The 13,739-nt window shown below is 42.6% G+C and overlaps 1 protein-coding gene across 5 annotated transcripts in view; it reads left to right on the forward strand.

Moving 5' to 3' along the window:
• Nucleotides 1-13,698, forward strand: part of nol8 (nucleolar protein 8) — a 63,704-nt gene extending 50,006 nt beyond the window's left edge. For all 5 annotated transcript variants that reach the window (XM_041192076.1, XM_041192077.1, XM_041192074.1 and 2 more), the window contains 4 exons: nucleotides 2,505-2,637; nucleotides 3,655-3,722; nucleotides 3,884-3,966; nucleotides 13,174-13,698. In XM_041192076.1, the coding sequence (XP_041048010.1) occupies nucleotides 2,505-2,637; nucleotides 3,655-3,722; nucleotides 3,884-3,966; nucleotides 13,174-13,227 (338 nt within the window). In that variant the 3' untranslated portion in view covers nucleotides 13,228-13,698. The remainder of the gene's footprint in view (nucleotides 1-2,504; nucleotides 2,638-3,654; nucleotides 3,723-3,883; nucleotides 3,967-13,173) is intronic.
• Nucleotides 13,699-13,739: the final 41 nt, after the last annotated feature.

The following is a 13,739-nucleotide window of genomic DNA, read 5'->3' on the forward strand; positions in this document are numbered from 1 at the left end:
CTCTGAGCTGAAGTTCCTCAAGCCTCAAATACTTACTGTGTTTGCACAGGATCACAATGTTATTCAGGAGCTCCCACATGCTGCAGCCTTGACACATCAACTGTCCTGCCATCCTTAATATGTTTTAAATAATTATTTAATTATATTAATAACTTATTCAATGTTTCTTTCCTACGTATTTTGTTAATTTTACCATCAAATTCTGCACTATTTTAAACCTTAGGGATAGAAAAGAACTTATCCACTCACCAGATACTCAACCAAATAATTAGCTCCTTTCCTGCAGTAGAGAAAGGACCAATTTCCATGGGGTGAAAAAGATAGAAAAAAGGAAACAAACAACTCCCTCTACTGCTTCACTGAACTCCCCCCTCTCCCCAAACTCCAAGTCTTCATTCAGTTAGCCAGCTACACTTCCCTTTTTTTCCAATATGGAGAGAGATAAGAATGCAAAGCAAAACAAATTCCAGAATGTAAGAGCATATCGTGAAGACTCTGTTGTTGATAATGGACTGGAGGAAGGTGCATCAAGCAGTGAACCATGGTCAGAAGAATTAAGGATGCACACTGGGATGTAAGACTAGGGAAGGATGGAGAGTGGGATGGAGGAATTTGAAGGCGAGGACTTAAAAAATATATTCTAATTAATATATCTATTCTACGACCATCAGATCTTGGAGTGAAATAAATGTTGAGACATATGCATGGGATTAATGAAGAAGCAGAAATATCATAAACTTTACAACATTTTTTTTACTTCAAAAATCTTTGCAATTTATTATAATGGAGCAATTTGACAATCCACAATGCCATGGATAGAATTTGTGTTTCACTATTTTCCATGACCAAAGTGTTTGCATGCGAGGTGCGTTTGTGTTTTCTCATCCTGAGTGGTTGTCCAAATGTAAATAAGTCCAGCAGCAAGCTTTTAGTGAGTTTTAAGATAAGATTATTTTTTATCCCACACTTGTCTAGGAGGTTTAAAAACATGATGTCTCACTCATTCGAGACTCACACATTATTAATCGCACAAAAATTAGATACAGGTGAAGAATAAAACAATATAATTACAATTTAGGATTATTTCGGTCTCTTTCGTAGCAGGCCTGTAGTTTATTAGATGAGCTGATACTTTGGTTGAAATGAAGGTCTTAAAAAAAAGAGGATTCTCAGTAAGCTGCGAGGCTCCTTGTAGTTGAATTGCCAGGAGGTTGGTTCCCAGGTGAACTTGAAGTTGGAACAGGTTGGAGAGAGAGTCCTCCCACTTTCATGATATTGCTGTTTATTACTTTGACTGCTTATTTGACTGTAGCTAGTTTGATGGCTTTCTGCTGGTCTCTCTCTGTCTCTGCAGAGCTAATCCTTGCTGTTTTAAAAGCAGGCAACAAACAATTGTCTCACCCAAGTGACCTGTTACAAGTCCAAAGTCCTTTTTCAAACAAGGCATTGCGTTAGGCTGATGAACATCCTGTGTTATAGCTTTTTTCACACAGTTTGAAACAGCCAAGGTCTTTGCCTTTGGATGAAGAGCAATCAAAATAAGTTTAAATTTCAATGGGATACATTTCACATTGAGTTTCAATCTCCCAGGTGAAACATTGAGATGAGTCGTCCCATTATCTGTAGATTTTGGTCCATATTTTATCAGGGATTGGCCACAGACTCTACTGTCTACAGTTCAAAAGCCAAAAGTCACATGGTGTGCTACAGCTATCTTAAAAGATTTTGTGTTCACTTTTTAAAATATAGCTTTAAAATGTGCAATATCTACATGCCTGTACTATGCATGACAACAAATATAAATTTAGTTTTTCAGAGCCATAGAGGTTGCTCATTAGTAATTATGAACTTAGTATGCCATTAAAAGCCCAGTTTCCCCTCATTCAACAAGGTCTAATTCCAAAGATTTTTACAATAAGGCTAATAGCATAAAAGTAGAAGTTTGCAGTAATTCAAGTGATTTCTAAGGATTTCTTCCCATGGGGACTTCAACCGCACATCCTGTGGAGGAGCAGGGAATCATTGACAGCATTGACTGGATTTCCACATTTCATTGTGTACGTGAGGGTGCCAGAAATTGTTGCTTGAGTTTCATAGTTGTTAATGACGGCGTACACTGCCTCACCACCATTAGAACTGTAAAGTCTGGGCCATTGAAACTAATTTCTGTCATTCTGGTCCTTCGAAACACCAACATGTTCTCATGGCTGCGGGAATAATTGTAATACTGGAGCGTCGTCCCTGACTCATGTGCCTGTTGACAATAATTTTCAGTGGCGTTGGTTGACATCCGACCATTTAATTGAAAATATCAGCCCCCCCCCCCCCCCCCCCAACAAAAAAAGATAATTGCTTGAGCTCACCCATTTATCTTTCCCTGTTCAGTGAGACTGTTGATTCTGGAGACTCGCTAGAGTATGTAATGAAAATTCTATTACAAACTATACTGCTACAAACTTTGCATTCTAAAGTGGCAATTTATTTTTTATATTTTACTGCTTCAGAATTCTATAAGATCGAGTCAAAAAATATGACAACATTTCCGTGGCAAGAAGATCCTCGATTCCAAGACCACTCCTCTGAAGATGAGGATGAAAGGAAAGATTTAGAAGATTGTGGAGATAGCACAGAAAAAAAGTAAAGCTCAAGTTTTTTATTTAAATTGGAATTGCTCTGAACCACCTTTTCTTTTCCTGAACCGTTTTCATCAGTGAAATGTGACACAATCTAATTTTTGTCAAGATACTTAAATTGTCATACAAGCAAAAATAATGAAGGCACATTTAAAATTATGACAGGATTATTAGGTTTTTGATATGAAGAAAGTGGTTAGAACCAGCCAATTGACATTCAAAATGTTTCAGAATATGTGTATGAAATTAACCTCACTGAATGTTGAATTTTATATGCATCCATATCTAGATGGTTTAGGAATGCTTAGAAATTACACATGGTCCAATCGTGATTTTTATCTGTGTCTGTCTTACTCACCAAAATGTTACCCACACTTCATTAGTTCTGCAACTTAATTGTTTTAGTATGATACTCTGATGTTATCACAGTGACAATAACAAAAAGCTAATTATTCAAATAAAGTGTTATTAGCATTCCATAATACATCAGAAATACTGCTGCAACTTATTATTAAAAAGTATTGTTTAAATGTAAATGGAATAACTTTGCATTTTAGGCAATAGTACATTTTAATGTGACCATGTAATGTTGAACAAATACTGCAACCTCTAGTAGAAAAAAATCTTGCATTTCAAATAATAAATACCAGTAAATTAAGCTTAGAGGTTAACTTAAACATAGACTTACACTACAATTACTTTTAACTATTTAACCAAAAGTAAAGTGATAGGGCTAGACACTTAATTCATGTATGTATTGAAAACTTAGGAATTGTGCATTTCTTCTAACAATTGCATGCTTTCATTTTACAAACATTCAACCGTTATGTTGTGTTCATCTTTTTAGAATCTATTATTTCACTCATTTTTGAAATATGTTTTTGATAATTTGTAAAATTTGTGTCTTGAAGGTTTTGATTTTATTCAGAACTTCTCTTAATCAGGTCTTAACTAAAATTAGGAAATCTTATTTGAATGTTTGCATACTTCAGTGACTTGTTTTTGAACTGTTTGTTTACAGTGTGGTAACATTTCCTGAAACGAAAGTAGATTTATTTTTCTTCTTCAAAGATGACCAAAGACTAAAAGGTAAAATAAATGCAGCATAAAATAGAATGTGTTGTAACAATGTTATTAGATTAAGATACAGCATTGTTTTAGTTTATTTGCTCTTCTATGGCTTTGCAATCTATTGGCAACATTATAAGTAGATTATGGCGCAGTCAAACTAATTTCTTTGTTGCACTTAGATGGACCTAAACTATTTTGTCGAACTACAGACCTTGAAGATGAAAGAAATAACTGGGAAGAAAAGCGAACTTTACTAATTGAGGTAAATGATTTCCATAAAACATATGTAACTTGATCTATTTGCATAACTGATGAATGACAATCATACTGTGTGTCATGCCAATTAAAATCACATTTTAACATTTACAAATTTGTAAAATGAATTTAGGGCTGATTAGTTTAAAAAAATATACATGGGCTAGCATTAACATCCGGTTATTGTTGTAGATGTTGCAGGAACGTAGAAATGGGAATAGGCCATTCAATCCCTCAGACTTTTTCTGCCATTCAGTTAGAGCGTAGCTGACCTTGTACCTTAGCTTTATCTTCCCGCTTTTGTTCCGTAACTATAAATAACCTTGCCACACAAAAATCTACCAATCCCAGTTTGAAATGTTTCAATTGCCCTAGTTTCAATAGCTTTTCAGGGGTGAGTCTTTCAGAATTCCACCAACCTTTAGGCAAAGAAGTGTTTTCTTTCTTCAACCCTGAACGAGTTAGCTCTAAGTTTAATGTTATATCCCCTTGTTCTGAATCCACCCACCAGGGAAAATTGTTTCTCTCTGTCTACTCTATCAAAGTCTCTTCTCAAGGACAATTAGGGATGGGCAATAATTGTTGGTCTAGGCAGCAAACCCACATCCCATAAATGAATTTTTTAAAAATGAACATTTCAGTTAGATCACCCTTTAAGTTTTTTTTTATATTCATTGAAATACAAGCTTCGTCTCTGTAATCTGACCTTATATAATTTAACCTTTTTTAAATCCAGTATCATTCTGGTGAGTATGCGCTGCACTTCACTCCAGGATCAATATTTCCTTCCTGAAGTCCAATGTCTAGAACTGAACGGAGATCTCCTGATAGGGTATAATCAGAGCTCTGACAGCCATATCATAAAACCCACCATTTTGTATTCCAACCCTCTTGAGATAAAGTCCAACATCCATTAACCTTTTTATTTTTTTTTTGTATCTATCCACCAACTTTAAGTGACTTCAGTATTGGATCCCTAAATATCTTTGCTCAGATAAATCTGTTCTTAACTGCTTGCTATTTAGGAAATACTCTGATTTATCTTTCTAAGGTTCAAAGTGGATGACTTCACACTTTCCCACATTGAACTTCATTCTGCTGCAATTTTTCACATTCTTTTAATCTATCCATGCCCTTTTGAAACTTTCTGTTCTCATCCACACTATTTTACAGTGTCACTTAACTTGGGGTCATCAATGTAATAGGGCTAATACTCTGGGGACATGCGTTCAAATCCCACCATGGCAGCTGGTAGAATTTAAATTCCATCACTAAATCTGGAACATAAAGCTAGTCTCAGCAAAGGTGACCATGACAACTGTCATCGATTGTTGTAAAAACCCATCTGGTTCATTCGTCCTTTAGGAAAGGAAATCTGCCAACCTTACCTGGTCTAGCCTACATGTGACCCCAGACCCATAGCATTGTAGTTGCCTCTTAACCGCTCACAGAAATGACCTAGGAAGCCACTTGGTTCAAGGGCAAATAGGGGCGGGCAAATACAGGCCTTTGCCACACAAAAATCTACCAATCCCAGTTTGAAATTTTTTAATTGCCCTAGTTTCAACAGCTTTCTGAAAGACTGCCCCCTGAAAAGCTGTTGAAACTAAGGCAATTAAAAACAACACCCACATCCTAGGAAAGAAAAGAAAAAAAATGGCTCTCTATAGAAAAAAAATGGCTCTCTATTCTTTCATCAAAGTTATTTATAAATATAGTGAGAAGCTGTGGCCCCAGTACAGATCACTAGGGGACTCCATTCTGCCAATTTGAGTATATACCCATTATTACAACTCTTTATCCCCTACCTGCTAAATAATTTCCTAAACAAGATAATGAATTACCTTCAATTTTGTGCGCACTGATTTGTGTTTACAGTCTCTTTGGTGAAACCTTGTTCAACACCTTCTGAAAATCCATTGTTGTGAAACCATGCTTTATGAAAAACTACTTTATGAATTTACTGGCTGGACACCACTAATTGAATTTTTAAGCCTGGACATCTGAGAGAGAATTGTTGGCATGCCAGAAGAGCAACAGGAGGCACTGCAGTCAAGACATGTGTGTAGCCATGAAGGTCATAAGCCGATGTTCCAGTTTGGCCGAAGACCATGATACCTATTAGGGTTTTGTGCTTAAAAGGAAAATGCCCCTAGTTTTTTTCTAAAAAGCCAGAAAAGGAAATTAGTATTCGCAGAGATACTGGTTGTTTGAAAACTTTGTTCGTGGCAGGAGAGGGAGATCTTCCATCTGAATGCAGAGTGAATGCCAGTGTGCTGATTAAGAGATTTACTGGCGAATGTGTAGAAGTTCCTTTAATAAAATTTTAGCTGCAGAGTAAGTTTGTTACTCGGTTAGTAACAGTTGGGGTCATTCCAAGCTTGCCAGTGCAGGGGGGGTCAATCTATTGCTGGGCAATGACTTGGCAGGATATCAGGTACTGTGTCCAGAAGTTTCAGAGGAGTGCACAGAGACTAGGAAGCCTGAAGGGAACAAGCAAAATTCTGCACAGGTGCAGAGGGCTGAGGGAGTCTCAAAGATCCCACAGGAGGTAACAGAGCCTGTAAAGATTAAGGAGGCTGCAGGAAAGCCAATAGAATTTACAGGGGCAAAGGTAGAGGCGTAGGCTTTAAAAGAGTCGATATAGAGCCATGGAAAAGCAAAAGTGATGGAACCAAAGCATGAAAGGTTGAAGGAAGTGCACCAGAAATGTGACTGGCATAAACTTTTTCCAAGATTCAAATATGAAACAAGAAAGTTCCCAAACAGGCAAGTAAAGTGAGGGAGATGTCTCAACTAGTTGAAGCGCCACAGCAGACTGCAGCAGTAGCTAGACAACCACCTGCAGGCGGTAGTCTCCTAGTTGGGGAGACCAAACACAGACTGGGTGGCCGCCGTGCGGAACACCTACGGTCTGTCCGCAAGCATGACCCAGACCTTCCTGTCGCTTGCCATTTCAACACACCATCCTGCTCTCATGCCCATATGTCCATCCTTGACCTGCTGCAATGTTCCAGTGAAGCCCAACGAAAACTGCAGGAACAGCACCTCATCTTCCGATTAGGCACTTTACAGCCTTCTGGACTTAGGCTGAGTTCAACAACTTCAGATCATGAACTCTCTCTTCTACCTTTATCCCTTTTTTTAATCCCTTTTTTAAAATTTATTTTTATTTACTTATTTTCATTTTTATTCATTTATTCATTGTTTTATCCCTTTTTTATCCCCATTTTTTAATCCTTTTTCCCCAACCACCGCCCCTCCCCCACCCCCCAAAAGGGCCATCTGTCACTTGTTCTATGTTGTTCTTTCACAGAGTGCTGACCCGGTTCTGCTATTAACACATTCTACTTATCTTTTTGCCACTAACAGCACCTTCTTTAATCTTCACCGCTACCATTAACACTCCCTTTGTCTTGTGTCCATGACATATTTGTCAATCTCTCCTCAGCCTCCATCTGTCGCTGACCTTCTACCTTGCTTTACCTGCTCCACACCCCCCCGAAAAAATGCACGAAGTGCAGTAGCGGGCAGGTAAAGTGGAGTCGTACCCACTGATGAAAATGGTGGGTTTTCACGCTGTATCTTCCCAAGCCCACCTCATTATATATTCACTCCTGTGAAACACGCCACTTCCATGGCGGGCTCTCATTCGCCCGCTTGCTATCACCCCACTGTTGCATTACGCCGGCCACCATCTTTAAAAGACAGCCGCCAGCAAAGAGCTCATCACACCAGCTCACCACCGCTGCCTGGGAGATATGGCCGGGAAAGGCAAAAAAGATTGCAGCCTCCCACTTCAACGTCAGGTCCCTCGAGCAACTGCTGGATGCCGTAGAGGCCCACCAGGATGTACGCTACCCCTGCTCTGGGCACAGGATGGGTAGCAATGTCACCAACCCAGCTTGAGAGGTGGTGGCAGCGGTGGTCAGCACCAATGTCCTTCAGAAGAGGACAGTCGCCCAGTGCTGCAAAAGGATGAATGATCTCCTCCGTTCTGCCAAGGTAAGTCACTTTTTACATCACTCCCAACTCCCACACTGTCAGACCCATCGTACACCAACAAGGCCCTCACTCACTGCCAGTGCAAGGGACACCACCATTCACTCTTTCACCCACGCCATCATTGTCCTCATCCCGTCCATGGGACCACTCGCCACCCACACAGGCCAGGCATACTTATCATCTGGCCCTGCAGGCGTCCTAATACACTCTCCCCATCTCTATCCATGCAGGACAAACTGGCTCACAACAGGAGGGAAAGATTGCAGACAGGATGCCGGAAAGATTGCAGACAGGATGCTGGATTTCAAAGTTCTGACAAAATTTGAAAAAACAGCCATCCAACTGGCCAGCGATGACCAGGTGGTCCTGTGCTGACGGTGAGGTCATCGCTGCTCTAATAACTGAGGATCCAACTGCAACATCCATCAGACAACCATGCCGTGAGTGATGTGTCCTCTTTCACAGGCCGCCACCATGCACTAATTAATCCCCTTGCTTTTGCACGCACATCTGGGAGGCAGCCAAAGGAGTCCACAACCCAGAGCCTCCAGGCAAGCTCCGAAGAAACCCCTGAAGAGGAATCTGAAGGCACCCTCCCTGATGTCCTTTCACAGCGCTCACCCACACCCTCCACCTGCGCAGAGAGACACACCTTCGTGGTCCTAGCTTTAGAGTAGCCTTGGGACCACAATCTGGTGAGCACATCGCACTTCCTGATCCACAGCAGGTGGAGGCAGGGACTTCCCAGGTCCCCGGCACTCGGAGGACTGCTGAAGGCCAGAACGTTGCTGAATCCGAGTCAGATGATGAGCCTCCGGAGTTGGTCATGGCACAGTTGCTGAAGCTGCAAAGGCAAGCTCAGGAACAACAGGAAGGGATGTCTGCTGCACTCCTCAGATTGCAAGGCATGATGGAGGAGTCTATCCATCTTCAGGCTGAGGTTATAGCGCCGGCATTGCAACACACCGATGTCAACACTGGCAGGATGGCAGCCGTCATGGAGATCTTGGTCCAGGATATCACTCCTGTACTGCTGCGCGGGCTTAACTCCATCACTGATGCCACAGTTGGCCTCCAATAGTGTGTATGCAAGAAGGGTGCTTGGCAGGTCAATCTCACTCCAGCTACCCCTTCTGCTCACGGAGTCAGCTAGGGGACCTCAGGCACTGGTAGGGAGGAAGATCAGCAGTTGCACACTCCGGGGCGATCCAACCAGGTGACTCTGGGAGTGACCAGCCCATCTGACTCCCCTCTTCCTGTGACCTCCGCAGATCCAGCTTCACAGGCCGAGGAGGGTGCCGGGGCCCTCCAAGTCTCGGCCCTCCAGTGGATGCCTGCCAAAGTCATCACAAACAGGGCATCACAGTCAGTAGACTGCCTCCATCTCCGCTGTGGATGTCCGGGGAGCACCAAGACGTAGCGACAGAGTTAGGACAGTTAAGGAGAGTTAGTTGCATAGCCTAGGCACGGGTGCTATTCAATTGTACATAATGTTTACTATTGTCAATAAAGTCCCAAGAATGTCTCCCTGCCTATGGCTCCTTGTTCTGATGAGCAGTGATATTGTCACTCAGATGTGAAACCTTTCTGCACTGCAGGTGCCTCAGTCCAGGCCCTCTTCCCTATGCTCTGTCTGGCCTTCAGACCACAGTTATGGTCCAGTCTCTCACTCCCTGGACACGTTACTGATGCCTGCACTTCAGCAGTGCTGGCCATTGCCAGAATGTAGTGGGCTGGCATCACAGCATTCTCTCATACTCTCTGTCTGCTCTCAGCACCTTTTTAAGGTGGGGCTGGCGCCCATCACACCAGTATTTGCAACGAGTGACGCTGTGCACCAGCTCCTGAAGGGCTAAGGTGCCGAAGGCAGACACAACATCAGATGCATCTAAAGTTTCATGGCTTGTTTCTGAGATGGCCCTGATATGGAGCGCAAGCAAGCTACCCTCTGCTAGAAAGGAGTCAGACATTCTCAGAGGCCATGTGAAGATCTATGGAGTGTCCTCACTACGTGTTGTCATCATCCTGCGATTGAGCAACTATTAGGGCCTCCACTGCATTTTCATGGCAGGAGCATCCTCAGAGAGTATTGGCGCTGAGATAAGCCGGATTGGAGTCAAACATTCATAACTGCGATGTGAGGACACTGCATGTCGTGTTCATCATCCTCCGCAAATCTGGCAACTATGAGGGCCTCCCAAGTACACCTGCCTCGTCTAGCCAGTGTGAAAGCCTCACCACTGAGGACCCCCTCATCCTCATCCTTGTCAGCATCCTCCTTATAGGAGGAGACATGCAGCTCCTCCTTCTCCTCCTCAGCCAACTCTTCACCCCGTTGCAGCACCAGGTTGTAAAGGGCGCAGCAGACAATGACGATGCATGACACCCTCTGTGAACTGTATTGCAGAGCTCCACCAGACCAGTCCAAGCACCAGAACCACATCTTCAGCATCCCGATGGCTGCTCCACCAAGTTGCAAGCTACTGCATGAGCCTCATTATAGCGTCATTCTACTGCAGTCTGAGGCCACTGCATGGGTGTCATCAGCCATGGCGTCTAATGGGTAGCCCTTGTCCCCAAGGAGCCAGCGCTGCAGCCTCTGTAGACCCTGGAAGACTGCAGGGATCTGTGAGCGACTCAGGATATAGGCGTCGTGTACACTCCCTGGAAACCGTGTGCATACCTGCAGGATGTGTTTCTGGTGGTCACTTACCAGCTGCACGTTCAGAGAATGGAAGTCCTCACAGTTGATGAAGTCCACTGAGTGTAGCGATGGAGACTGAGTGCTACATGAGTGCAGTCAATCACACTCTGCACTTTGGGAATCCCGAGATCAAGGCGAATACAATGGTCCTTGCATCCTGGCTGTCCTGGTCCCAGGCGAAATGCACAAAATTGTGTGCCATGGAGAAGATGGCATCCGTGACCTCATAGATGCATTTGTGGGTGGCGGATTGTGAAATCCCACAGAAGTCACCTGTGGAGCCCTGAGAGGAGCCACTGGCATAGAAATTGAGTGTCCGCGGTCACTTTCACAGCCACTGGCAGTGGATGCCCTCCATGTCCCCTTGGCGCCTAGTCCTGCAGTAAATGGTAGATGTGAGGCACCAGGTCCCTATACATGCGCAGCCGTCAGCGATACTGGTTCTTAGTCATCTGCAGGAATGGCAGGCCACATTTATAGATCCTGGGCGTCACTAGGTGCTGACCAGCCATGGCTCGCTGTCGCTCCTGGGCAACGTGTCCTGTTGTCCCTTCTTCATGCGATTGCTGCTTGTGCCTTTGCACTGCCAGGTGCCTCAGTCGCTCTCTCCTCCGTCTTCTACGGTCTCTGTAGGCCATCATGCATACAGTTAGTTTACTAGGATCCATTATCCTCATGTGGACCTCCTGCAGCATGAAAGAGAGACGGACATGGTTATCATGGCTGTATTTAGCACCTTTCCTGGCCTTATGTGACTGCCCCTTAACACTTCCCAGAGAGTGCTGGTCATTAATTTCCCCTGCCCCCCAGTGCCTGAGTCCTGTAAACAACAGGTGAGGTGTGGAGAACGCTGCTGCTCACTCATCTCAGTTTCCCCCAAAGTGAAGGCCACCAAGTGCACGTCGCCTGCATGCTGTTGTGAAACGCATCAGCGTGCTTTCCTGCCGACATGGACGGACGATACGGTGGGGTTCCAAGACCTGGCGGGATGGCCTTTTAATTATATGCTGATGTATTACAATTAGCTCCCTGCCAACTGATGACGGGAAACGTGGCCCACTGTCAGCGGCTGAGCGGAAGATCACAACCTTCATGCTGTCGTGAAGTGGGTCACGCCATAATTTCTGCACAGGCCACCCATCACGCCCACCGCCAGCAGGCTCAGAAAATTCTGCCCAAAACGTTAACTCTGTTTCTGTCTCCACAGATGCTGTCAGACCTGCTGAGTTTTTCCAGCATTTTCTGTTTTCATTTCAGATTGCCAGCATCTGCAGTATTTTGCTTTTATTTTGGCTTGTTGCTTTAAGAGTGTATTGCCCAAAAAACTGTCCTGAATACACTCAAGAAATTCACTCTTTGGGACTCGAATTGTTCCGCTTTTCCCATTTTATTTGAAAATTAAAATCTCCTGTTATTACGACTTTGTTTTTGCAACAAGCTTCAGAGATCCTCTATGCTGATGTTTCCCACGACTTCATCACTGCTATTTGAAGGGCTTTAAATAATTTCCACCAAAACCTTGCATACATTTCTATTCCAGAGTTCGATTCATAATGTTTCTACTGCATGCTCACTCTCTTACTGATATCCCACTTTTTACTGCTATAATAGTATCCCTTATCAAATTTGCCACTCCTCTTCCGATTTCTTCATTAAAGTATATATTTTCTTCCTCAAATATTTCCTTGTTTACACATCTCTGTTGGATCTTAGTCATTTGACTGAGGTGTCTTATTCCAAGACCTCTTAAGTGTCATGCCTTGTTGAGATCCACCTAAATTTGAAAATTCAGCATGACAGATTTATGGATATTGAGTTCTTCAGTTGGCTCCATGGTGCAGCACATAGTCCTCAACCTTAGCCTCATTTCTTTTTCAAGCTTTGATTTATGTATGACCTGAGTACTGTCCAAAAGTATAATCCCAATGTGACCATGACCTTTGACAAAATTTGAATATAATCAGACTAAGCAACCAGTTGGCCCCAGGTTACCTTAACAGTCTAGTACCTCTGTTTTTTGGCCCTTCTTGGCATCTTCCTGAACTTTGGCCTTCATGTTCATCTCAGCAATTGGTTCACATTATACCCTTTGCACTTGATTCTCTGAGGTCCATTTCTTCAACTCCCATTTAACCCCCGCCCCACCCCCTTTGTTTTGTGCAGAGTTGTTCACACATAAGAATGTAGAATGCCAGCAAAAACAGTGGTTGAAGCAGATTCCATAATGCCTTTTAAAAGATAAGTGAATAGATATTTGAAAAATAAATTTTTTTAATGGGCATGTGGAAGGAGAAGGCCAATAGAACCGTGAGGATTGTTCTTTCAGAAAGCCAGCAAAGGTGTCGTGGGTTGTAAACGTGTATGAATGCAAATCCCACCTTTAATAAGAGATGGATTGTCCTCTTTGGGCGATAAGTCATTGTGTGTGGACCAAAAAGGTGATAATCTAACATTTTATGTAATCTTTTCAAAGAGATTTTATATTTTATTCCTTTTTTTTTTAAGGAGTTCCGAAAGAAGCACAAAGAAGCTAAACGGAAAATAAAAGCCAAGCAGTAGATCTGTATTCAATTCATGGGAGTAATATGGTGTGCATTCAGCAGATCTTTCTGTATACTATGAACATCTGAATATTTTTGCTTGCCTATTTTGGTCTGTTTCAAAGACAGTACAATAAGTATTTTGTTATTTTAGCTCTTGAAATCATTACCCAGTGTACTTGCCATGAATTGGTGAGACATAGATTCATACTGTATCATATTGTAATTGTACACAGGATGGCTACTAATCTTGATTGAACTAACCTAGCAGTTTGAGATGAGATAAAACTCTTCCCCACAAAGCAAGAAAGATCAGCAGATTGCTCTTGTGCATTTTCAAGTCATCTTCTCTGCATCTCTTTGTAAGATCTGTAAGAGTATTGCACATTAGTGGTACTGGTGGGGAAAGGACTTAAAACTAGTCTTTTTTAGATGATGATGCACTGCAATTTTTGTACAACATAAAATAAAGTTAATTTGCCTAACGTGATAAAGTAATTTTCATTAGAGTATCAAGTGCTTCTGTTCACT

The sequence above is a fragment of the Carcharodon carcharias genome, chromosome 7 (assembly GCF_017639515.1).
Source record: "Carcharodon carcharias isolate sCarCar2 chromosome 7, sCarCar2.pri, whole genome shotgun sequence".
NCBI lineage: Eukaryota > Metazoa > Chordata > Chondrichthyes > Lamniformes > Lamnidae > Carcharodon > Carcharodon carcharias.